General features: G+C 40.5%; 1 protein-coding gene across 1 annotated transcript in view; it reads left to right on the forward strand.

Moving 5' to 3' along the window:
- The first annotated feature begins 1,309 nt into the window (after positions 1–1,309).
- ikbkb.L (inhibitor of kappa light polypeptide gene enhancer in B-cells, kinase beta L homeolog) overlaps positions 1,310–27,695 on the forward strand; it is a 30,948-nt gene continuing 4,562 nt past the window's right edge. Inside the window, 19 exon segments of the mRNA NM_001091656.1 lie at positions 1,310–1,579; positions 7,452–7,577; positions 8,546–8,640; positions 9,213–9,330; positions 10,521–10,590; positions 11,551–11,639; positions 12,511–12,600; positions 12,919–13,043; positions 14,800–14,907; positions 16,513–16,642; positions 17,263–17,457; positions 17,664–17,778; positions 19,835–19,958; positions 20,773–20,924; positions 23,258–23,319; positions 23,780–23,889; positions 24,022–24,071; positions 26,468–26,567; positions 26,648–26,795. Coding sequence (NP_001085125.1) covers positions 7,521–7,577; positions 8,546–8,640; positions 9,213–9,330; positions 10,521–10,590; positions 11,551–11,639; positions 12,511–12,600; positions 12,919–13,043; positions 14,800–14,907; positions 16,513–16,642; positions 17,263–17,457; positions 17,664–17,778; positions 19,835–19,958; positions 20,773–20,924; positions 23,258–23,319; positions 23,780–23,889; positions 24,022–24,071; positions 26,468–26,567; positions 26,648–26,795 — 1,938 coding nt within the window. The 5' untranslated portion in view covers positions 1,310–1,579; positions 7,452–7,520.

Below are 27,695 nucleotides of genomic sequence, written 5' to 3' on the forward strand. Positions count from 1 at the left end.
GACGCGTGTCAAAATAATTTTGACTACCATTGACTTCAATGCGTTTTGCGAATTAGCCCATCACTACCGATGATGAAAATTTAAGCATGTGCACAAAGGAAGGGGTGGGGATGGGGGCGACAAATGGCAGCGGGCCTATGAGTGCCCGTTTAGTAAATCCGGCCCTGCATTGAAAAGCCCTTCTGGTCCCTCTATACTACTGGCCAGCAGCTACTGGGTCTGCCGCATTTATTGTTAGGGCCTAAAGAAATTCTTCCATTTTACCTAAATATCCCAGTTGGCTCATATTGTATTAATCTTTCACAGCTCTGGAGCTTGGGGATTTCAGGTATTTATTGTAAAAAGGGTTGATCACCTTTAAACAAACTAAAATCCGAATGAATCTTATATTTCATTTAAAACTCCCATGCCCGATTTTAACTTATTTATTAATTTATAAAACTTGATTTGATTGGGTCACAGAAATACTCAATAAAATCAAGCGAAAACCCACATCGCTCTAATTTTTCAGGCTTTTCCCCAAATTGCTCACATTTTCATCGTTCCAGTTTTTTCAAGTTTTTTGCCCGAAAACTCAGCGCAGACCAGGAAAACGTCAAATTGAAATAGGTGCCTCTCCCGTTGACTTATACAGGACCTCGACAGGTCTGAGATGGAGGATTTTTGGATTTGGTCTTTTTGCAGCATCGGGGCATAATAAATCTTGAAAAATTCCAGTTTTCTAGTAAAAAAAATTCAAATTTTTTGGAGATTTTAACATTTGGATTTTAATAAATAACCCCCTTAGTAGAATGTAGCGAGTGATATTCTGATGCAATTGGCAATTGTTTTTCCTTCTTTATTATTTGTGGTTTTTGAGTTATTTCGCTTTTTATTCAGCAGCTCTCCAGTTTTCAATTTCAGCCATCTGGTTGCTAGGGAAGAAATTCCCCTAGCAACCATGCATTTATTTGAATAAGAATAGGAGAGGCCTGAATAGAAAAAGTAGCAATAAGAATAACTGTGTAGCCTTACAGAGTGATATTTTACATGTAAAATCAAATAGGGTAAAAGCCAAAAACAGTGACTATCAATTACAGACCTGCTGAAGGTGAACGTCCCCTTGAATCTGTACTCCAGTCCTGTTTTTTTAATTTCTTTTTCTTTTGCTTGACTGTTTCCTTATTTGGTTTCTTAAACACCAGGACTGGATCTCAGTCTCCGACGCGGTTCCTCAGTAGGAGACGCCAGAACCAAAACAACAGCGCCTTCCCTTTAACACTAACCACGCCCCCGGGTGACATCATACCAGGAAATGGAATGGGAGTGCTGGGAAGCAACACAGGGGCACGCAGGCTGGCAGATAAGGGACTTTTTCTAGTAGTTGCATACTGAGCTGTATCAACGGGGACCAGTTATGATGCGGAACTGGCTCTAACCCCGCCTCAAGCTTCCATTGGCTCAGTGTATTGTACCTCGTAGTGCCCAACTCTAACCAAGAAGCGCAAAGCGCCCGGCCGGACGGGGACCCCAGCACTACTGTGCCGCTCACTCTCACAGACACGCTGCCACGCCCACAGCCCCCCACATGACACACCAGGTAAGTGACACACAGGAAGCTGTTTGTTTTGCTGAGTTAGCTTCAGGCTGCCCAATGGGGAGTGATTCCCCAGGCTGCCCCAGTGCCCATTGGTTAGTGAAGCATTATGGTGCCCAGGATCTGCCTTATTGTCCAATTGCCCAGTGGATTGGGCTGTGTCAGTCAGGTATATTATGCCAGGCTGTCAAGTGGTGATGTGATTTTGAAATGTCTTGAAATATTTCAGGTTGCTAAGTGGCAGGTTATATTGTCTAGCTTTGTATATGATCAGTACAGTTCACCTGGTTTATGTGGACTAGCTGCGAGTGACGTGATATTCTGGAACACCAGTATCAGGATCCAGTACAGTACAGAATAGTCCATGTCGTCCATAGCATTTAGAAATCATTTAGTAACACAGTAAGTTAGGTTGAAAAAAAAGACGCGCCCATCAAGTTCAACTTTTTAAGTCTATATATAACCTGTCTAACTGCCAGTTGACCGCGCCGGATTCGCTGGGCGGGCGCCCCTAGGCCGTGCGGTCCTAGTGCCCGCACTACCACACGCTGGCGCAAAAGCACAGGCTCCCCACAGAGCGGCTGGGCGGCATGCCGCCCCCAAAAATGTGCCGCCCTAGGCCCAGCCTATGTGGCCTCGCCACAAATCCGGGCCTGCCAGTTGATCCAGAGGAAGGCAAAAAAAACCCCTATTCTCCAATTTGCCTCAGAGGGTGAAAAAATTCCTTACTGACTCCAGTCCCTGGATCAACTTGTACTATGAGCTATCTCCCATAACCCTGTATTCCCTCACTTGCTAAACACCATCCAACCCCTTCTTAAAGCTATCTAATGTATCAGCCTGTACCACTGATTCAGGGAGAGAATTCTACATCTTCACAGCTCTCACTGTAAAAAGCCCTTCCAAATATTAAAGGGGTTGTTCACCTTCAAATGTGTTTTTCAGTTCAGTTGGTTTCAGATTGTTCACTAGAAATAAAGACTTTTCCCAATAACTTTGTATTCTCTATCTGTGACCATTTTTCTAATATTGAAGTGTAAAGTTTCATGTTTCACCTTCTGAAGCAGCTCTGGAAGAGGGGTCGTTGACTCTTTAAACCAGGGATCCCCAACCTTTTGAACCCATGAGCAACAATCAGAAGTAAAAGGAATTGGGGAGCAAAGCAAGCATGAAAAATGTTCTTGGGGTGCCAAATAAGTGCTGTGATTGGCTATTTGGTAGTCCCTATGTGTATTGCCAACCTACATTAAGACTCTGTTTGGCAGTACACCTGGTTTTTATGCAAGCAGAACTTGCCTCCAAGCCTGGAATTCAAAACTAATTCAAAACCTGCTTTGAGGCCACTGGGAGCAACATCCAAGGGGTTGGAGAGCAACATGTTACTCACAAACTACTGGTTGGGGATCACTGCTTTAGGGTAAGGGCACACCTGGCGATTCGGGGAGATTTTGTCGCCTGGCGACTAATCGACTCTTCTTTGGGGCAACTAATCTCCCCGAACGGCTTCCCCCCTGTCTTCCGCTGGCTACAATGAAAAATCGCCTGCGGCGGCGCTTCGTTTTCCAAAGTTGTCCAAAACTTAGTTATCTTTGTCCCTGCTGAGCAGAAACCCCGAGTTTCATTAAAGGCAGGTGTTAGAATTGATACAATAGTAGCCTATACTCCAGAGATACTGATGAGAAATGTATCAACTAAATGTTGCAAAATTGTTACAGTTCAAAATCTGCTTCTGGATGGTTTAGCTGCCAGACGCAAACACCAGATACAGGAACATTAAACTTTAACCTTAAATTTATGGGAAAACGGTCAAAAATAAAAGATGAAAAGCAATTGGAAAAGTTTTTGTTTATGGAGAACAATCTGAAAACAACTGAATTGAAAGAAGTGTTTGGAAGGAGAACAACTCCTTTAAAGGAGAATTCAACCTGTTCGTAAGGGTATAAGTGGCTTGGATATTTTTACATCCCAGGTGCAGGACTTTACATTTATCAACATTGAATCTCATTTGCCACTTAGCTGCCCAGATTGCCGGTTTGTCAAGATCCTGTTGCGAGGATGTCACATCCTGGATGGAATTAATTGGGCTGGATAGTTTTGTGTCATCTGCAAACACTGATGCAATACCCTCCCCTAAGTCATTAATGAACAAGTTAAATAAGTGGGCCCAATACAGAGCCCTGAGGGACCCCACTAAGAACCTTACTCCAAGTAGAGATTGTACCATTAACAATCGCCCTCTGTTCCCTTGTTCACATTAATTGTTAGTAAAATAGTGGCTGGGGTTGACTCAAATATCCTAAATCAGCCACTGACTAGATTGAGCTGAGCCAAAAGTGCAGCTATGAGGTGGGTCTGGGAACTCTGTTGTTCTATTGTATAGAAAAAAAGATTTAGTGATTTAGCACATTTGCCTTTTCTGTATCTGTTACAACCATACCAGTAACATTATTTAAAGGAGCCACACTCTCAACCCGCATATTTCTACTATTAATATACTTAAAAAACATTTTGGGGTTAGTCTTAGCCTCTGCAGCAATGGGCTCCTCATTTCCAAACGTTGCCTTCCGGTTTAACAATATGTATTATAATGTTTGTCAGGAAAACTGGACTCTCAACCACACGTTATTCTTGGGTTTGGCTATAAGGGGTTACACTCAGTCTCCCAATCACCTTATATGCAGGTTAGACTAACACCCTAAAACATACCAACACCCAGAAAATTCATTTGCTGCCACAATAGAAACCTAATGTGACTATTCCCCTGCCCTCTGTAATGGGTAATAACTCACAATACAACAATGCATCAAACACTCTCTCCTATGGTAGATAGTCAGGGTTAGATCCTACTAGTTCAACAAGCACTCCAGCAGCCAAAAGGTTAATTTACACTCAAACGCACTCTTCTGCTATCCATACTAGTTATTCAACATATAAATGGCAACTTTCCCTTTCCACACATACAAAGAGTTAATACACTTAGGCACAAGCATTCATATGGGCGATGAGTTCTTATTAACTTAACATTTTATATTTAATATCACCGCAGTGCAAGTATATAAAAAATGTTACAAAGAAGAAAGAAAGAAAATAAAAGGAGGTAAAACACTAAGAAAACCCTATGTATTAACCAAGTTTAGGAATTTCCTGTTGGGTCCTCTGAGGCAAGAGTTGGGAAACACTGGGCATACAATCCACGGATATGGAGCCTCCTTGTATGACATGGGGTACTGGATGTGTCACCTTTTTATTGCCTGATGGGACATTCCCCTCATTACCTTATGCATAAGTAGGAGTGCCCCGGAACATGTCATTTATGACCCCCTGTATGGGGTTGCTATTTTCAGGCCAGATTTTCCAATATAAAATTGGTACTTGTCAGCACCCAATATTATAGTGAAAATACTGTATGGACATGGTGTGATCCATATGTGGGTGATCAGAATGATACCAAACATGAGGGATGTTGTATGTTCCAGTCCCCCAGGAACCATCCCTCCTAACTGATAGGCTGGCCCTGTTTGGTATCATTAGGAAGCAGGTAGTCTCCTCATAACCAATATGAGTTATGAGGTTGTGCATTCTATGGCAGAGGAGATATGGATCCTTTCCTATAATCCATATATTTTCTCATTACTGTTCCCCCTGCAGTTTCAGATTCATAGCTCCTTGATCAACAGATCAAAAGGAACTGACTGGCCTAACTTCTCTGCCCAAATGGTGTGACTCCAAATTGTCTCAGAAGGCAGATATGGATTTTACCTTTCTACAGCCACCTGGTGGGATATCCAATCAAGGGTCTCTTTGTGAGGCTGAGACCAAATGTCTCCAGTACCAATACTGCCCTGGCATGACAGTGTTTATATACATTAAAGGAACAGTAACGTCAAAAAATAAAAGTGTTTTAAAGTAATGAAAATATAGTGCAGTGTTGCCCTGCACTGGTAAAACTGCTGTGTTTGCTTAAAGGGATCCTGTCATCGGAAAACATGTTTTTTTCAAAACACATCAGTTGATAGTGCTACTCCAGCAGACTTCTGCACTGAAATCCATTTCTCAAAAGAGCAAACAGATTTTTTTATATTCAATTTTGAAATCTGACATGGGGCTAGACATTTTGTCAATTTCCCAGCTGTCCCTGTCATGACAATTTCCCAGCTGTCCCTGTCAAAGTGCCTGCACTTTAAAAGAGAAATGCTTTCTGGCAGGCTGCTGTTTTTCCTTCTCAATGTAACTGAATGTGTCTCAGTGGGACATGGGTTTTTACTATTAAGTGTTGTTCTTAGATCTACCAGGCAGCTGTTATCTTGTATTAGGGAGCTGCTATCTGGTTACCTTCCCATTGTTCTTTTGTTTGGCTGCTGGGGGGGGAACGGGAGGGGGGTGGTATCACTCCAACTTGCAGTACAGCAGTAAAGAGTGATTGCAGTTTATCAGAGCACAAGTCACATGACTTGGGGCAGCTGGGAAATTGACAATATGTCTAGCCCCATGTCAGATTTCAAAATAGAATATAAAAAAAATCTGTTTGCTCTTTTGAGAAATGGATTTCAGGGCAGAAATCTGCTGGATCAGCACTATTAACTAATTCATTTTGAAATTTTTTTTTTTCCCATGACAGTATCCTTTTAAGAAACAGCACTATTGTTTATATAAATAAGCTGCTGTGTAGCAATGGGGGCAGCCATTTAAATGAGAAAAAGCTCAAGTTACATAGCAGATAGCAGATAAGCTCTGTCTGTCTTATGGTGTTATCTGTTATCCTTTAGTTAACCTGTGCCATATAGCCGTTTTTCAATTCCCGCCATTGCTTCACAGCAGCTTGTTTATATGAACTACAGTAGTGTTTCTGAAGCAAACAGATCAGTTTTACCAGTGCAGGGCAACAGTACATGATATTTTCATTATTTTAAAACACTTACATTTTTTGGTGTTACTGTTCCTTTAAATGCAGATTCTGTCCCCACAGACTTTTTTTCTCTTCATATCTATTATCTTGTTTACCTCTATATTAAGCCACATATGGTGGTTCTTGGTGCTTCTACAATTACTTCTTAAAGGAAAACTTTGCCCCCAAAATAAACACTTAAGCAACAGATAGTTTATATCATATTAAGTGGCATATTAAAGAATCTTACCAAACCGGAATATACATTTAAGTAAATATTGACCTTTTACATCTCTGGCCTTGACCCACCATTTTGTGATAGTCTGTGTGCTGCCTCAGAGATCACCTGACCAGAAATACTGCAGCTCTAACTGCAACAGGAAGAAGTGTTGAAGCAAAAGACAGAACTCTGTCTGTTAATTGGCTCATGTGACCTAACATGTATGATTTGCTTGGTTTGTTTATGTGCACCGTGAATCTTAGGTTCCCAGGGGGTGGCAATTTTCTATTTATGATTACCCAATGGCACATACTACTAAAAAAGTATATTATTATGAAAATGGTTTATTTACATGAAGCCGGGTTTTACATGAGTTGTTTTATGTAACATCTTTTTATAGAGACCTACATTGTTCCGAGGTATAATTTTCCTGTAAAAGAGAAGTCAACCGTTTTCAAAAAAAAAAAACCCTACCGCCCCACCCCACTATTCCGGCGTTTCGGCAATTATCGTCCATTTACTTGGGGTGGGGGGGGTACAGGTTTTTTTGCTAAATGGTTGAATTCTCCTTTAAGGGAATAAATTAAGAACAGTAACAATTTCATAACATTTTAAATGACATCCATTTCTGTTCTGGGTTTGAAATCCATAATATTAAAATGCTGTCTGTGGAACCATGGGTACGTTTGGGTGCCATAAGTATGCCTTGACATGCTGCCTCCGCTCCTGCTCTGATCTATAGTCATATGTCATATTTGGATTTATCTCAGGATGCTTCCCCTGGCAAGGCTGGCTGGGCACCACCACCCACACACACACAGACATGTGGACCCTGGGAGATGAAGGAACGATTGGGAACGGGAGGATTTGGTTATGTCCTGCGCTGGATTCACCAGGTAAGTGAATTTGTGTCTGTCTAGTCCTGCAGTAATGTGGTGGGCCCAACGATCAGGCAGAATACAGGTGGTCGGAGTGAGGACAAACCGATCAACAAAGAGATGCAGCCCATACTCTGGTGGAGTTTTTAAAACCATTGGATCGATATTTGGCCTATTTTCGTCTGAAAATCAGTAGAATATAAGATGCCAACTTGGTGTGTTGGCAGCTTATCGGCCCGTGTATGGCCAGCTCTTGTCCTACTGCATGGGCTGCTCCTCTGCCGCATGTATATGTCCATGACCTCATCACATACATGTGAAAACATGTACTGCCCGTGACTTAGAGCAAGTATGGAAAGCCTCTCCAGATGATGATGATGTGCTACCGGCACCACCTGCAACTTGTATATCGGTAACATCTGCAGCACCACAAGTTGAGCACCTCTGACATATAGACATGAACCAATTCTGCTACATTGTTTGAGTCAGAGAGCACTTGTATCATCTACTGTCCGGTTGCTAAGGTAAATTGGATCCTGGCAACTGGATAGCTGCTAAAATTCCAGACGGGAGAGCTGCTAAATAAATAAACCTAAAAAAAATAGGAATATTGCAAAGTTTTGTTTAAAGGTTAACTGAACTATCCCTTTAAAAATGTTGTTCTAAATGTTCCATCGGTCAGGTTGGTTATAATGCTGTTTCTATATAAATGGTATGGTAAATTATTTACGTAGCATGCCAGTGTGTGGGTGAGTGCAGAACGACACCATAAACAATTACTGCACAATTACCTGATACTACCCTTGCCCCTCTCTCTGTGTGCCTATACATATGTCTTAATGCTGATTTCTCACCATGTTCTTCATGCCCCTCCTTGCAGTATGTCTCACCCCTGTGTATGTACCCTCTGTTCCCATCCATTGGGCTCTGCTTCTCAAACCTGTGAGTCTGACTTTCTTATCTTCCCTCTGTGCCCGGCCCTGTAGGATACAGGAGAGCAGGTGGCTATAAAGCAGTGCCGACAGGAGCTGAGCCCTAAGAACCGGGAGAGATGGTGTCTGGAAATCCAGATCATGAAAAAGTAAGATTTAAAAATAAATACTGACACCAGAAATTATGCCTTCTTACATCTTTCATAAAAATGACTTTGCATGCTTCTTATAATTTTACCATAAAGTATTTGCCCAATGCTTTTACATTACCTATCTGACTCCCTGTGTTCCTCTATGAGGGGGCTGCCATATTTGTACAGCAGGAGTCTGTTAGCATAAGAAACTTTAACTGACACCATGACCTATAACGTTTAATGTACATTCATATTTTAAAAGGTAGTTTTTTTTAGTGTCAGTATCACTTTAATATATTACTGTGGACATCATGCTAAAAGTTAATATCAAGCTGAACTGGTCCTTTAAATGGTTTAAAGGCAAACAGTCAAGTATGATTTAAATCAGTGATGGGCAACCTCTGCCGCTCCAGACATTGAACTATAATTCCCACCAATATTGTTTTCTTTCCTTAGCACTCATCTCTGTGTTTTTATTTGTTTGTCACTCTGTAGGAAACATGCAAGCATGTGTGATCCATGGCGGGTTGTGCTTGTTGTCTTGTGCTTGTTTCTTACCTGTTTCTGTTCCTTCCAACCACTCTTAGGTTAAATCATCCCAATGTAGTCTCTGCCCGTGAAGTTCCTGATGGGCTACAGAAGCTGGCCCCCAATGACCTCCCCCTTCTGGCTATGGAATACTGTGAGGGGGGTGACCTGCGCAAGGTTTGTGACATACCATGTGACATGAAACAAAGAGTTTGCATAAGTGATCAGGGCTCTGGAGTCAGTACATAAATCCTTCAACTCCTACTCCGACTCCTCCGTTTATGGTACCTCCAACTTCTCTGGGACAGTAACACCAAAAAGTGTATGAAAGAAATCAAAATATAATATACTGTTACTCTGCATTGGTAAAACTGGTATGTTTGCTTCAGAAACACTACTATAGATTATATAAACAAGCTGCTGTGTAGAAATGGGGGCAGCCATTCATGCACAGGATACATAGTAGATAACAGATAAGTACTACTATAGTTTATATAAACAAGCTGCTGTGTAGCAATGGGGGCAGCCATTCATGCACAGGATACATAGTAGATAACAGATAAGTACTACTATATTTTATATAAACAAGCTGCTCTGTAGCCATGGGGGCAGCCATTCAGGAAAAGTAGAAAAGGCACAGGTTACAAACGCAGATAACAGATAAAACACCATTGTATTGGACAGGGCTTATCTGTTATGTGCTATGTATCCTGTGCCTTTTTCTCTATTTTTCCCTGCTCAAATGGCTGCCTCCATTGCTACACAGCAGCTTGTCTATATAAACTATAGTAGTCTTTCTGAAGCAAACACAAAGCTTCTACCAGTGCATGCCAACCATATATAATATGTTAATTACTTTAAAACACTTTTTTTGGTGTTATTGTTCCTTTAATATACTAATGTAATTTCCATGTTGATTGAAAGAAGTTAAGTACACAACATACAAGGTATTTAATTACTGCCAAAGCTCAAAAAATATAAACCACGCCCTCTGGTTATGCTATAATAAAATCAAATTAAACTACATAAACCTAAAACAACTGGAAAACTCGAAACAACATATATTAATTGAACCTGGCATACAGCTGTAGAATAGCTGCTAAATACAATCCAAAATTAACTATTGTTTTTGGGGGCCCTTGAGTTTGCAAGGAGGGCACTTAATGTTGTGTTCAATTCCGGTAGATGCTGGAACTTTCTCTTTAAACTCTATACATGGCAGTGTTGCATTTTTAGTTATAGTTGTTGCTACTTTGTTACCTTGTTACTTTATCCATCATTATCCATCTATATTGGCGATTTCTCTATTTCTGTGTATGTCATTGTACTGACAGGTCCATTTACACTCTGCTATCCCTTTCTTGCAGTATCTGAATCAGTTTGAGAATTGCTGTGGCCTTAAGGAAGGACCGATACGGACTCTGCTGAGTGACATTTGTAAGTGTGATACCAAGATCAATAACAAGAACGTGGGCTTTGGAAACTTGCAGGGAAAGCTTTGTCTGTTGTGGGACCCCGGAAGTAGTTTCACCCACTATAAGACCTTTGCCTGCGATATATTCATTTAGTCAGTAAAGAAATCACTTTTAAAGGACAAGGACACATAAAATCTACTACTACCAGGCTCTTCGTCTTCATTTCGTTTTTTTTTGGCACCAGGGAACATACTATAAGTTAAAAAGGCCTAAAATATACACCAGGATGCTTACACTCTAAGGGGCAAATTCACTAAGATGCGAAGTTGCGCCAGGCGCAACTTCGCCGCACTTCGCGAGGCGTAGTTTCGCCAGCGCTTCGCAAATTCACTAAAATCCGAAGTTGCGCACAGGGGTAGCGTAAGGTTGCGGAGTTGCGCTAGCGTTGATTCGCTATATAAAGCGAAGTTACGCTAGCGAAGGCTAATTTCCATACGGCGCGAAATTCAAATTTCAATGGAGGAACACGTATCTGCACTACAAATGCCTAGAAAACCTTCAAATCAGCAAATAAAAATTTTATTTTGCCCTACACATGTGCCCACTGTCTAGGTAAGTTGCCATGAGTCAGGAAATGTAGGGGGGAGGAAGGGGAGCCCCAAAAAATTTTCGATCTTTTTCAGCCTATCAGCCATCATGTAGAAAACACGCCAGCGTTTTTTGGGACTTAGAAAAAAAATTGACTTTTATCCCTATCTACTCTATTGCGCTTTGCAAGTTAGTGAATTTGCGTAGTTTCGTCGCTAGCGAAAATTCGCCTGGCGTAAGGTTGCGAAGTAACACTAGCGAAACTACGCCAGCGTTCGTTAGTGAATTTGCGCAGTAGCGAAAATGCCAAACGCTAGCGAATTAACGCTAGCGTTCGGCGCTTCGCGGCTTAGTGAATTTGCCCCTAAAGGTTTAATCCTTCTCTTTTGCTCAGCCTCCGCCCTTCGATACCTCCACGAGAACAGAATCATCCACAGAGATCTGAAGCCTGAGAACATTGTTCTGCAGCCAGGACCACAGAGAGTGAGTGTCATGTTTTTTTTTCAAACATGTTTTTATTTATATATGAAACAGGTAAAAATTGTCTTCATTTTGCATTGAAATGAATAGTAAAAGTGAACATTGCGTAAGTTTAACAATTTTCAATATAGAATTATCAATAAGTTTAACAATTTTCAATATAGAATTATCAATAACATACAAGTACATTACAAAACATACAGCTCATAATATATTAAATGATGTTATGTGAGACTCAGTGGATAGGATGCCAATAATCTATTTATCCGATGGTGAGTGTCATGTTTAATGTTACTCTCTGTAGTTTATATCATTGCTGCTAATATACTGTATGCCCAGGAAGCGATATAATTGCAATCAATGTACAACAAAGTAATGCATCTGTTTCTAGCATCTGCACAACAAATTTAATCTGCCAGTTTAGTCAGGAAGACCTTTATAAAAGCTAAAGAAAAATAAAGCAAATGTGAATTTATTATACAGTCACCTCTTAATTTTAAAATTATGCTCTATCTGCAAAACCTAATGAATTTGGCTTCCACTTGCATGTGGGATAAATGCAGCATGGTTTCCGCACTCTGTTTAAAGAAATAGCGAAATGAAATCACGTTTTTCTTCTTGCATTGAAAGGCATATTTCCTTGCAATTATAATGTTAGCAATTGTTTCCTTATGGTGCTTAATACGGCCTCAGCTCATTCCACTTTCGTTTAGACACACTCATAAGGGTGACTAGTCTTCGGTTTACTGGTGTTTGTCCAACTTTGTGGATGGATAGATCAGACATAATCCAGTCTGACTTAAACCAGAATATTCAGTGTTAGTAATAAATGGCTCCATATAATGCATTGATTGATTTTTCCTTTCTCTTTCAGTTGATCCATAAAATTATTGATTTGGGATATGCCAAGGAGCTTGATCAGGGTAGTCTGTGCACATCCTTTGTTGGTACCCTACAGTATTTGGTAAGCAACCACTTTGCACTCTTTACACTAGACAAAGGGCACACAGGCCCACAGGTATTGTTCTACTACAGGCAAAGGCTACTCTCACTTTTGCAGCTGTTCTGGAACTAGGATCTTCCATAAGCAAGTAACAGTTTTGTATTCTAGTGTTTCCAGTCCTTACCCTCATACCATCATGTTCATTCCTGCTATCCTACCGCTTCTTTGTACCTCCTTCCTGTGCCAGTTTCCAGTACGCTGGCCCAGTTTATTTTCCTTCCGTGCCTTTCTGTTGCCAAATCCCATATCCTTCTTTTCTGTAATTTTGCCTTCACACAGGCCCCAGAATTACTGGAGCAGAAGAAGTACACAGTGACTGTTGATTACTGGAGTTTCGGGACCTTGGCCTTTGAATGTATAACAGGATTCCGACCTTTCCTTCCAAACTGGCAACCAGTTCAATGGTAAGACACACAGGTGGGGATATGGGCTTCATGGGGGTGGGAGGAGAGCAATTCTACAGCAGAACTTAAAGAAACGGTAACATCAGAAAATTAAATTGTTTTAAAGTAATAATAAATATAATGTAGTGTTGCCCTGCACTGGTGTGTTTGCTTCAGAAACACTACTATTGTTTATATAAATAAGTTGCTTTGTAACCATGGGGGCTCCGGTTACACAGCAGATAAGCTCTGTAGAACATAATGGTGTTATCTATTATCCACTATTTAACCTGTGCCATATAGACTTTTTTCAATTTCCACCATTGCTACAAAGCAGCTTTTTTATATGAACTCTAGTTGTGTTTCTGTAGCAACACACCAGTTTTACCAGTGCAGAGCAACAGTACATGATATTTTCATTACTTGAAAACACTTTAATTTTTGGTGTTACTGTTCTTTTAAGTTCAGTTGCCTGCAGCTTAAGATAGTAGCACTGGGGATGGAGACTGCTAGAGGCTATAGGTCAGCAGTAGTATGTTGAGCCACAAGTTGGATTATGTAACCTGAACTATAACCAGAAAACACTTATGTTTAGACCATCATCCCCATAATGCTGCTTCTGCCATTTCCCTGTAGATAGTATACAAAATTCATAAAGGTTGTAACGTATTATGTTATGAAACTATGCCTGGAATATAGCATTGCTGATTTAGTGGGATACTGAGCTACAATTGGGTGCAGATAAGTAAGGATTTCTCACTATTGAATACTGATGATGATTCAGTATTGTGATGCGTACCTAGGGTTGCCACCTTTTATAATTTTTTTTACCGGCTGCTGGGGGCGGGGCCTCAAAAGGGGCGGGTGTGACATCAAAGGGGCGGGGCGTGATGTCAAAAGGGGCATGGCCACGCAACGGAGACCCACGGACGCTAGAAGAGGCAAAGAAAAAGGTAAGTTGCAGGCGATTGGGGGCAGGCCGAGGGCTCCTTTTGATCGTATTACAAATTTACCGGCAGCTACATTGCCGGTAAATTTGTAATACTGGCACCGGCCTTGGCAGGTATTTTACCGGCTAGGCCGGTAAAATACCGGCCGGGTGGCAACCCTATGCGTACTTAGAGCAGAGGTTTCAAAATTGAGGGCATGGTTCTTAGGGAAGCCTAAAGTAGTGCCGTGGAGGGCCAGCCTGAAGGTCAGTTGGGTTGAGATTGGCTTATTTTCTATCAAAAGTACTTCTATAAACGCAGGGTGACACTTTACGTAAACATATACATTTGCTGCCCTTGATATTATTGGACCGAAAGCAGTAGCATGAGGTCTGTTAGCCAGAAAGCTCTGAAATACAAAAATGTCATTTCCTATAGAGCCCTATTTACACAAACAATTTGAATTTTTTGACAGATTTTCTTGTACTTGATGGTAACTAAGCTCCATAAACCCGTATTGGAAAAATAATCCTGTTGGGGTTTTTTTTTTAAAGCTTTTATTTTGCATGTTTTTAAAAACAAACAGTTGAGACAGTAGTAAAGGAGAGAGAATTGAAAGGAAATGAAGGAAAGCGGAAAGCAATACAAAGTGAGGCTAAGGCACCAAATTATAAAATTTAAAGGAGATGTTAAACAATTAGACATTTTGCAGTTCAAAACAAGTACCCCATATAGCATTAAATTTCTCTGGACAACCGCTTGCTAGGTAAGTCAACCCCCCCTCTAAATAAATCCCAGGTTTCAAGCATTCTAGATGATCATAATCAATGTGTTCCTTTGGACTCTAGGCATGGGAAAGTGCGAGAAAAAAGCAATGAGCACATTGTGGTATATGATGACCTGACCGGAGCTGTGAAGTTCTCCAGTGTTTTACCAACTCCCAATCATCTTAGTGGGTAAGTTGTCCTTACTTCCAGTAGATCACATACACACAGTATTGAGGCACTTCTACCTTTCACGTCTCTGCCTTTATGTTACTGTGTTTTCCTTCTGTCTTTGCCTATCAACTTCTAACAAAAACAAACTGAAAATATAAATAAAATACATATAATAAAACATTATTACACAAGCCTTCTTGTAATTAGGGATGCACCGAATCCACTCATTTGGATTCGGCTGAACCCCCGAATCCTTAGCGAAAGATTCGGCAGAATACCAAACCAAATCTGCATCTGCAAATTAGGGTGGGAAGAGGAAATCATGTTTTGCTTCCTTGTTTTGTCAAAAAGTCACATAATTTCACTGCCTGCCCTAATTTGCATATGCAAATTAGGATTCGGTTCAGCTAGAGTTGCCACCCGGCCGGTATTTTACCGGCCTAGCCGGTAAAACACCGGCCAAGGCCAGGGCCGGTATTACAAATTTGCCGGTAATTTGTAATACCCTTTAAAAAAAGCCCCTGGCCTGCCCCCAATTCGCAAAGAACTTACCTTTTTTCCAACGCTGTGGACGTCTCTGCGATGTTGCTCCGCCCCTTTTGCGGCACGCCACGTAGCTCTGCCCCTTTTAGCATCACGGACCGCTCCCTTTTGGTGCCCGCCCCCACTGGCTGGTAAAATTTTTTAATAAAGGTGGCAACCCTAGGTTCAGCTGGGCACAAGGATTCGGCAGAATCTGAATCCTGCCGAAAAAGGCAGAGTCCTGGCTGAATCCCGAACCGAATCCTGGATTCGGTGCATCACTACTTGTAATACATGTACTGCTATAAGAGAAACAAGAGAAGATAAAAGTGTAGATATGAAGAGAGAGAGAGGGCAGAGGGGAACCCATTCAACCTTTTCCACAGTAATTGCTGTCAGATTAAATCTGTTGCTACGTTATGATCCCAACTGTCTTCTAATTTCAATGTTTTTTATTGGGCAATTTTTAAATTTTACAACACAGACTTTGCATAAAAGTCAATATATATATAATGTACATAGCCTTGTTTACTTAAATACTTAATAACATATACGGCATTTTAACATAACATAGTTAAAGATACAGTATTTCTTGCCAACTGTCTTCATACATCAATCGCATTCATGCTAAATAGGTACTGACATTTTTACTGGTCTGATTTAGTTTAGTTTTGTTTCAGTCTTAAAGTGCCCAGTGGCTGAGCCAGCCTATTGGCACGTGTTTGAGCCCAGGACATTGCCTACCCTGATTAATACATGATTGGGGCGCTGATATTACTTGGACTCAGTTGAAAATCATGTTAACTGAAGACAATATCCACATCCGGTGAGGCTCTTGGATGAAAGAAAATATGCAAATTTTCTTTACTTCCCTGTCCGATAGTAAGGAGTTTGGTGAGCAGACTAGTCGAGCGCCTCTTGCTGTGTATGGCCAGCTACAGATATGTAGCTTTCAGATTAGCTCCGACGATAGATCCTAGAGCCTCACAACTGTCAGTTTTTATCAATCCATGTCTCAGATTTGTGGCTGGCTGTCGAGCTCTGGATGATGGCTTCCAATACATACAGTAAGTTAGAATTAAAATCTTTCCTTTGTTTTAGCATACTGGCTGGCAAGTTGGAGCGATGGCTACAGTGTATGTTAATGTGGCACCAGAGGCAGAGAGGCACAGATCCCCAGAACCCTAATGTGGGTTGCTTCCAGGCCTTGGATTCCATCCTAAGGCTTAAGGTAAGTGTCTATGCAACATATACAGTCAGGGGCGTAACTATAGAGGAAGCAGACCCTGTGGCTGCGAGGCCCTAATTCATATACAATTTCAATAAATATTGGAGAAACAAGTCAACCTCTAAACATTTTGTGGGCCTGAAAAATAATTTGCTGTGGGGCCCGGTAATATCTAGTTACGCCACTGTCTATAGTAAAGAATTCAACAAAGAAACTGTAATTTTTTTCTCTTGCTACATCGAAATCAGAATGTCTGGTCTCTCCTCCTCTCTTCTCTTTCAGCCTCGGCATTTATAATTTATTGTTTTCTTTTTTTATTTTTGATTCTCCCTACATATTTAAAGAAGAAGGAAAGCTACTGAAGCAGTTGATTGCCAATAGATTAGCCACAATAGTGCAAGCTAGAATGCTATGTTTATATTGTAGAATGCTTTACCCTACTTGAGTAAACAGCTCTAGGCACTGTCTCTGTTTGTTTAGGATAGCAGCTGCCATATTGGCTTGGTGTGACATCACTTTCTGCCTGAGGATATATATTACAGGTTCTCCTGGCTCGTGTGCATTATATATGTATTGTTATTACCAATATATTCATAGAGATATGTGTGTGTATATCTACCTAGCTGCTGTCCGTAATGAACATGGTGTCTGGCCGTGTGCACACTTACCCAGTGACCGAGAATGAAAACCTGCAGAATCTGAAGAGTTGGCTGCAGCAAGACACAGGGATTCCCGAGGAAGAGCAGGAACTATTGCAGGCCTCAGGACTGGCCCTTAATTCTGCCCAGCCTCTAACCCAATATGTGATAGACTGCACGGTAAGGGTCTACAAATATAACAATATGTAGAATATGGAAATGTTTTTTTAAAAAAAAAAAACATTTTTGGTGTCATGGGACTTTCAGGCTTGGCTGGTTTACCTGATTTATTAAAGGGTAAGTAAACCTTAAAAACAAGTGAATGTAAAATTGATGATAAAAATTATTTTAATCAATACGTATGATCTGTTGTTCTTTGTCCACAGGTTATTGATGGGCGTCAGGGTGAGGGTGATCTGATATTTCTTTTTGATAACCGGAAGACTGTATACGAACCTCAGATATCACTGCCGGCACACCCTGAGAGTGTCTCCATTGTATGTGAGTGGCACTAACCTACGGCTTGTATAGAACCTCCTGTTTGACACCTGAGAAGTTTGCCTATGCCTATAAAGAGCACATTATTTTAGTTGCCTTTTGTCTTCTGTGTATCCAAAGGAGAAAATAATGGCAGTTTGAGTCAAGAGGCTTTTCACTTTCCAGTAGGGATGCACCTAATCCAGGATTCGGTTTGGGATTCGCTCAGGATTCGGCCGAATCCTTGTGCCTGGCCGAATCGAATCCTAATTTGTAAATGTAAATTAGGGGCAGGGAAGGAAATCATGTAACTTTTTGTCACAAAACTAGAAAGTAAAAAATGTTTTTCCACGATTTCCTTTCCCGCCTCAAATTTGCATATGCAAATTAGAATTCGGATCAGGTTCAGTATTCGGCCGAATATTTCATGAAGGCTGTGTTTGGGTTGCATCAAATTTTATCTTCCATCCCCAGCCTTCATATTGTATATGATCTGTTGGTTTGGTTTAGGTATTTATTATTATTTGTGGTTTTTGAGTTATTTTACTTTTTTCATTCAGAAGCTCTCCAGTTTGCGATTTCAGCCATCTGGTTGATAGGGTTCAAAGTACCCTAGGAACCATGCATTGATTTGAATAAGAAACTGGAATATGAATAGGAGAGGCCTGAATAGAAAATGAGTCATAAAAAGTAGCAATAATAATAAATTTGCAGCCTTACAGAGCATTTGTTTTTAGATGGGGTCAGTGACCCCTGTTTGAAAGCTAGAAAGCGTCAGAAGAAGAATGCAAATACTATAAAAACAATAATAAAAAAAAAACGTATTTAAAAATACTTAATGCAAACACATCAGTTAATAGTGCTGCTCCAGCAGAATTCTGCACTGAAATTCATTTCTCAAAAGAGCAAACAGATTTTTCTATATTTCATTTTTAAATCTGACATGGGGCTAGACATTTTGTCAATTTCCCAGCTGCCCCAAGTCATGTGACTTGTGCTCTTATAAACTTCAGTCACTCTTTACTGCTGTACTGCAAGTTGGAGTATCACCCCCTCCCTTTCGCCCCTCTGCAGCCTAACAACAGAACAATGGAAAGTTAACCTGATAGCAGCTCCCTAACACAAGATAACAGCTGCCTGTTAGATCTAAGAACAGCACTCAATAGTAAAAACCCATGTCCCACTGTGACTCCTTCAGTAACATTCAGAAGGAAAAATAACAGCCTGCCAGAAAGTAATTCCATGGCACAAGTCACGTGACTGGGGCAACTGAGAAACTGACGAAATGTCTAGCCCCATGTCAGATTTCAAAATTAAATATATAAAAATCTGTTTGCTCTTTTGAGAAATGGATTTCAGTGCAGAATTCTGCTGGAGCAGCACTATTAACTGATGTGTTTTGAAAAAAAACATGTTTTTCCATGACAGTATCCCTTTAAAGGTGAACCAACCATTTAAAAGTAGTGCAGCTTCACTATGTGGTGAACGTTTTTTACGCTTTAAATATGCCCTGTGTGCATTGTAAAGGGGGCATACATGAATGTAATGTTTATTGTAAGTAAGAACAGTGTACTCCCATCATGCATAGATGAGATCTGCAGTTCAACTACAGCAGGAAGGGGAGAAGCATGAATCTCTGACCAGCAGGTTTCCTATCCAAGAATATGTATTGTTTGGTTTAGGAACATGACGTCCATCTAACTGAGATTTGTAATTTGTTCCCTGACACGGTTTGGGTGGATTATATAGTGAATAAAGTACCCCCTCTTGTAAAATATAAGGATATTATAAGTTACCGAGGAGTTTCATGACCATATAAAAACACAAGGGCGAGTGTTTTTATACAGGTCAAGGAACTCCGAGGTAACTTATAATATCCTCATATTTTACAACTGGGGTACTTTATTAATTATAATACACAAATTTTAGTGAGCCATGTGACAGAAATTACATCACTACTCACCGTTTATAACTGATGACATCACTACTCACCGTTTATAAGGATATAATTTACAAGATATTCATGGCTTTTGTGTATTATAAATGGTGACGTGACACTGTGGCACTTACTCTCTTTCAGTGCAGGATCCCAAGCGGCCCCTCACTTACACCCACCTCCGACGTGTGTGGGGGCAGATCTGGCAGACAATACGAGCACTGAAAGAGGATTGTGCTCGTCTCCTTCAAGGGCAACGTACCTCTATGTGAGTTAGTAGGCCATTAGTTGTGTATGTGCAGGTATGGGACCTGTTATCCAAAAAGCTTGGGACCTGGCGTATTCCAGTTAAGGGATCTTTCCATAATTGGGATCTTCTTACCTTAAGTCTACTAAAAAAAATTATTTAACCGTTAATTAAACCCAGTAGGATTGTTGTACCTTCATTAAAGTAGAACTCAACCCCCCCATTAATAAAAACCCCTACCCATTACCCTGCATAGCACCCCCGCTCCCCTTGTATAGGTGATAAAACCTATAAGTGCCCCTAATCCTTTACTCACCCATAGGTGCAGAGTAAGTGCAGCAGAGCTCATGGGCGCCATCTTCCTCCTATTTCAATTTCTTTGTGTCCTCTTCCTTCTCTTGGGCAATTTCCATCACTTTTGGCGCATGCACAGTTGCTATGAACTGGAAGAAGAGAATGATGCTCCGTTCCCAAATAAATCTGAAGAGCCAGAAGATGGCGCCCACGAGCTCTGCTGCGCTTACTGTGCACCTATAGGCGAGTAAAGGATTAGGGGCACTTATAAGTGTTATCACCAATGCGGGGGGGAGCAGGGAGGGAGGACTATGTACAGTACTGGGTAGGGTTTTTTTTTTTTTTAGTGGGGTTAGTTAGTTCTTTTTATTTTATCTCCTGTTTTATTATTACAGAGAAAAGGGAAATCATTTTCAAAAATTGGAATTATTAACTAAAATTGTTTGGGAGATGGTAATTCGGAATTTTCTAGATAATGGGTCTCCTGGTAAGAAATCCCATACCTGTATATGCTGAGGGCTTGGCTGTGTTTATTTTGAAGGGTAAACCTGCTGCGATACAATACCGAACTTTCAAAAAAAAAGAACTCAATGACCTCTGAGTGTGAGCAGCTAAAGGCCAAACTGGATTTCTTCCGGAGCAGTATCCAGATTGATCTAGAAAAATACAGCGAACAGATGGAGTTTGGAATCAGTAAGTTCCTGGCTGTGGCTCCCTTTCTTCTGTTGATTTTTTATTGCTTAGTAAAGTGAACTTATAGCACATTCATTGGCTTTGTTTTAACCTCTAACACAGTGTATAGTATAACGGCTGATTGTGCCCACTGGAAGCTTATTTCTTTTTTTTCTTTAGACAACCTTTGAACAGAATTCTTATGCATCAAAAATAGCCTTTTTACATTAACTAGCGTAGTAAAGGCAAGCAGTATGGGAGCTCCCAGTCACCTGTATAAATATAGTTATACAATTAGGGGGTTATTTATCAAAGGTCAAGTTTGCAAGGTTTTTTTTATACCTCGAATAAACTCATAGCTCCAATGTTTTCTTATTTATGAAAATACTTGAATATAAAAAAACTCGAACCAGTGTAATCCGAGTGAAAAAACTCGACCTGATCGATTTTTCGGCAAAAAAAACTCAAATCGCTCAAATGTATCGAGTTTTCCAGTAAAAACAATAGAAATAAGCTTTAACATCATGAAGGCTACAAACATCTTCATATGGTTGAAGGGACCACTGCTAGTGACTTCTACATGACCCCGACAGGTTTTAGCTGGAGTATTTTCAGATTCGAACTAATCTCGGTTTTTTTTTTAAAAAACCCTAAAAATTCTACCCTTGAAAACTCGAATTTTTTTGGGAAAAGCACAACTTGACATTTAATAAATATGAAAGTGTCATGTACACAGCAATCTCTGGCCTTCGGCCAGAAATAAAATAAAAGTTCTGCTGAGGATATGGAAGGTACCCCTTCTACTTAATGGAGATATAAGAAGCGAAAGTAGAAAAAACCTCACTTACTAGAACAGTCACTGCTATTGCTGTGTTTCTATTGGTATGGAAGAGGAGAGGAATTAAAGAGATACTGACACCAGAAATTAAACTCTTTTTTTTTTTTTACATCTATCATAATATTGCCTTTAAAAGCAATGTATAACTTTGCTGGAGTAAAGTAAAGTGAAGTATTTGCAGGATGCTTTTACATTACCTGTCTGATGTCCCATGTTCCTGTATGAGGGGGCTGCCATATTTGTGCAGCAGGAGTCCCTTAGCATTAGAAACTCTAACTGACAGGCTGAGATGGGACAGTCAGGTTGGCAACACAGTCAGGGTTAGAAACTTCAACTCAAAATCAAATCAAAATGGTCCTATATGTAACTTTTAATGTACATTCATATTTTTAAAAAGTAGTTTTTAGTGTCCGTATAACTTTGACCTAAAAAATTTTAAAAAATGAAGACCAGTTAAAAAGTCTACAATAAGACATTCTGTAACATACTACTGCATGATAGTGTGGGGCTCTGTGTAGAATTTTCACTTGTTGTAAGTGGTGGGTGCTCGACCAGAAATCCCCTTCCTTGCACGGGGACTATAGTCAATAGTTAAAAATATCCAGAAGCACACCAAAAATTGGTGTGTATAAATAGGTGATGTATTTAGCCCATAAGCATTCAAAAGCAATGCAGCATTTTGGACCCCTTCCGGGCCCTTTATCAAGCCTGGGCCCGGAGGGGTCCGAAACACTGCTTTGCTTTTGGATTTTTTCTACTGTTCTGTAACATACTAAGCGTAAACTTAAAGGGTAGTTCACGTTCAAACAACTAGTTTTGTTCAGATAGATCACCAGAAATAATGACTTTTTTCAATGGCTTTCTATTTTCTGCGTGTGACGATTTTTCTAATATTGAAGTGTATGAGCTGAGCAGAATCTCTGGGTTTCATTACAGGCAGCTGTTAGAATTGATACAATAGTTACTAATACTCCAGAGATGCTGCTGAGAAATGTATCAACTCAATGTTGCACAATTGTAACAGTTCAGAGTCTGCGCCTGAATTACTGAGCTGCCAGACTCAAACACCAGAGACAGGGACATTCAACTTTACACTTAGATTTTGGAAAACCATTAAAAAATAATAATAAATAATGGAATTAAAAAAAGTCTTTATTTCTGGAGAACAATCTGAAAACAACTGAACTGAAAAAAGTGTTTAAAGGTGATGAAAGGCCACAACATTAAATTATATTGCTCCTTTTTAAAGATCTGCAAATGGCAGCAGTTATGTGGACACTAATCATTCCATGGCTTACCTTATTATTTGATTTTTTATATTATTTTTTCGTAATTTTTTCTTTATAATTAATTAATTTTTTTGCTTTTCAAATCGGATGTGCTATCCATTATTTTTGTATTTGAAATTCATATTGAGACCCTTAAGCGGAGTCACCTACAGCACCCCGTAGTTTAACTTTAGGGTGTGCGCCTTCTATCTTTATTTTGTACTAATCATTCCTTGTCTTTCTCGCAGCTTCTGAAAAGCTCCTGTCAGCCTGGAGAGAGATGGAGCAAGCAGTGGAATTGTGTGGAAGGGTAAGCAATGAGACAAAAGGGGATGACGAGCAACCGTTTACAATTAGGCTTGTGTATTGTGTTTAACTTGGCATCCGTGGGTGATACAGAATTGGATGTCTTCTAAAGTAGCACACTCTCTAGTTTAAATGAATCTAGGTTGTTTAGTTATGGGCTGTTTTGTCATGGCATTGATCTTTATGGAGTAAAGGAGGGCTTGAGCTTTGTAACCTACAGAGAGTTCTTACCTGTAGAAAAAACCTTTCCCTTCTGGCCAATCATAAGGCTCCCTTGCCTTATGATAGAAAAGGCTGCAGCTCTAATTCTATTAGCCACACACTAGTCCCCAGTAATCATTTGGTGAGTCCTGTAACTGGGGACTAGTGTGTGTGGCAAATAGAATTAGAGCTGCAACCTTTCTATCTACCTTTTGAGACATTTTGTTTCGCTGTAACATCCCCATATTGTTTTACTCTTGCAGGAAAGGGAAGTGCAAGCTCTTGTGGATAAAATGATGGCTTTACAAACGGACAGTGTAGATCTGCAGAGAAATCCACTAGGCAGGAAACATCGGGGGACCCTGGATGACCTGTGAGTGAGGTTGAACCTATTCAGCCGTTGTGATTTAATCTTATAAAGTGTTCTGTAAATAATTTTGGGGCAGGGGGTTATAATTGCTGTCCTCCATGTCGGTGGTTTAATTAAAAATAATTTTCTTTTTAGAGAAGAGCAGGCTAGAGACCTATATCGGCGGCTACGAGAGCGACCTAGAGGTGAGCCGTTACATTGCATAGTTGCATTCACATAATCTCTATATAACAGCTTGTGGAATTCATATTTTAAATCATATGCCTTACTAATTGTAATCTGGATCTGGGACCAAAGAACTTGCACATCTCCATCCTGGACCCCGATTAAAAATGCTCTTTTGTAAGTAAGTGCTCAGGAGGTAATAGCAGAGCAGTCTTTCCCACCAAGGCTAAGAGAACAGCCCACATGCAGGATATAGAAAGGAACTGGGTAGTGAATATTTGTTAAGATTTAAGGCAATTTATAGTCCCATCCTAAGCACAGAATCCTCTCAGAATCCTGCATCTTATGGGAGCAAATGTTTTCAGCTGTGCCCTACATACAGTGCCTTCCAAAAGTCTTCACCACCCCCCCCCCCTTGGCATTTTTCATGTTTTGTTGCCTCACAACGGATTGGTTGAGAGTTTGCACCATTTCATTTACAGAACTACAAATTTGAAGATTTTTTTTTTTATTATTGTGAAACAAACAACAAATAGGACAAAATAACAGAAATCTTCACCGTGCATAACTGTTTATCCCCCCCCCCCCAAAATCAGTACTTTGTAGAGTCAATTACAGCTGCAAGTGGCTTTGTATAAGTCTCTATGAGTTGCCACATCTTGCCACTGGTATTTTTGCCCATTCCTCAAGGCAAAACTGCTCCAGTTCCTTCATGTTGGATGGTTTTCGCTTGTGAGCAGCAATCTTCAAGTCTGACCACAGATTCTCAATCGGATTGAGGTCTGGACTTTGACTAGGCCATTCCAACACATTTAAATGTTTCCCCTTAAACCACTCGAGTGTTGCTTTAGCTGTTGCTTCTGCTCATTGTTCTGCTGGAAGGTGAACCTCCGTCCCAGTCTCAAATCACAGGCAGACTGACACAGGTTTTGCTCAAGAATATCCTTGTATTTAGCACCATCCATCTTTCCCTCGACCAGTACAAACATCCCCAGCACAGCATGATGCTGCCACCACCATGTTTCACTGTAGCGATGGTGTTCTTGGGGGGATGGGATATGTTGGTTTTGCGCCAGACATAGCATTTTCCTTGGTGGCCGTAAAGTTAAATTTTGGTCTCATTTGACCAGAGCACCTTCCTCCATACATTTGGGGACTTGCCCACATGCCTTTTGACAAACTCAAAACGTGCCTTCTTATTTTTAACTTTAAGTAATGGCCTTTTTCTGTCCACTCTTCCATAAAGCCCAGCTCTATTGGCTTATTGTGTTCCTATGGACAGATAATTCAGTCTCTGCTGTGAAACTCTGCAACTCCTTCAGGGTTTCCTTTGGTCTCTGTGCTGCCTCTCTGATTAATGCCCTCCCTGTCCGGTCTGTGAGTTTTGGTGGGCGGCGCTCTCTTGGCAGGTTTGTTGTGGTACCATGTCAGAAAAGATGTGTTTATGCTGACAGATCATGTGACACTTAGAGGGTTATTTATCAAGGTCCGAATATCCGAACATCGAATTATTCTGAGTCTAAAAACTCTTCAAATTCTGAGTCTAAAAACTCAGAATCCGAAACCCCGGCATCTAAAAGCTCTCGGGTCCTGTATAAGGTCCCAGTGTCTGCACTGATGTCCGTACTGATATCCGATGCATTCATGGTTTCTGCGGAAAAAACTCCGAAAACTACGTTTTGTTTCGGGCTTTTTTCTTCATAAATAAGGTCCATTCGGGCATTCGGAGTTGCTCGGATTTGTAACTTAGAAATACGGACCTTGATAAATAACCCCCTTGGATTGCAACTAATTATGTGACTTTTGAAGGTAATTGGTTGCACCAGGATTTTTTATATATATGTTTATATAAATAAGCTGCTGTCTAGCAATGGGGCAGCCATTCAAAGGAGAAAAGGCTCAGGTTACACAGCAGATAAGCTCTGTAGAACATAATGGTGTTATCTGTTATCCACTATTTAACCTGTGCCATATAGTCTTTTTTCTATTTCTACCATTGCTACACAGCAGCTTATTTATATAAACTATAGTAGTGTTTCTGAAGGAAACCCTTTCGGCGCAAAACCCCTGATGTGTCTCGGCACGTGCGTTCCACTGCGGATCGCAATGCTCCGAATTTGCTCACACTGAATCTCAGCAATTTACCGATTTTCACGATTCACGGAGTCCTGATATCTTGCCGATTTTCACTATTTTGGGGTTATTTCACCAAAATTGTAATTTCGACCTTAGGAGTGACACACCACCTTGATACTGCGACGAGTTCCACCTATATAAGGCTTTATAAAGCAGTTGCAAACAGAAAGTGGTATCTTATCTCACTATATTCTCTCTCAGTCAGCCAGGCAACACGTCCTAAATCTAAACCGTCTTCAATATCTTGAGATTCTCATTTTCTTGTATTTCTTGCCTGTAGATCAGAGGACGCCAGGTGACAGCAACGACATGGTGCGCCTCCTAATACTAGCCATCCAGAGCTTCGAGAAGAGAGTCATCCTTATATACGACCAACTCAGGTCTGTATCAGTTCTACCTTTCCTTCTCATCTCTGTCATTGCATGTCCCCTTCACTGACTCCTTTCCCCTCTGTCTGCAGCAAGACTGTGGTGTGCAAGCGCAAAGCTCTGGAACTCTCCCCAAAGGTGAAAGAGGTGATGAACCTAATGCGAGAGGATGAAAAGATAGTGGTGAGGAGACAAGAGAAGAGACAGCAGGAGCTCTGGAACCTGCTAAAGATTGCTTGTGTAAGCAGTATACATATATGTTTCATGTATGTTACTCGTGGAAGATCATGGGTACCTGCTGCTCACTCATTGGGTAACAGCGTAGTAGTAGAATTGCTGACATGTCAATAAAACATATATTTTGTGCATTTACCCAGAGCAACCAACCTTTGCTGTTATATTCTTACTCAAGTTACTTGCACTAGAGGAAGGATCCTTGAGGCCCAAAAACATGTAGTGCTTCAATAAAAACTACATTTATTCACACTGGAAGGCTCTCCAGTTTTCTTCTTCTTGCACATACCAACCAATCAGTGATTAGCTTTTTTAAAGCCAGCTGCAAGTAGAACAATGAATGCAAAAATCTGATTGGTTGCCATGGGTTACTACCCATGGGCAAATTGGCCCAGTGTTGATAAATTACCCCTAGAGGGGCTTATTTATGAACACTGTGCAAATTTGCCCATGGGTAGTAACCTGTGGCAACCAATTAAATGCTTGCATTCGTTGTTAAGGAAAAACTGTACCCCCAAAATAAATACTTGAGCAACAGTTTATATCAAATTAAGTGACATATTAAAGAATCTTACCAAACTGGAAAACATATTTAAGTAAATATTTTTGATGATCCGTGTGCTGCCTCAGAGATCACCTGACCAGAAATACTGCAGCTCTAACTGTAACAGGAAGAAGTGAGGAAGCAAAAGACACAACTCTGTCTGTTAATTGGCTCATGTGACCTAACAAGTATGGTTGGTTTGTGTGCACAGTGACTCATACAATCCCATGGGGCGGCCCTTATTTTTTAAATTGGCAATATTCTATTTAGGATTACCCAATTGCGCATAATAATAAAAAAGCTATATTATTATGAAAATGGTTTATTTACATGAAGCAGAGTTTTACATATGAGCTGTTTAT

Source organism: Xenopus laevis, chromosome 3L, assembly GCF_017654675.1.
Source record: "Xenopus laevis strain J_2021 chromosome 3L, Xenopus_laevis_v10.1, whole genome shotgun sequence".
Lineage (NCBI taxonomy): Eukaryota > Metazoa > Chordata > Amphibia > Anura > Pipidae > Xenopus > Xenopus laevis.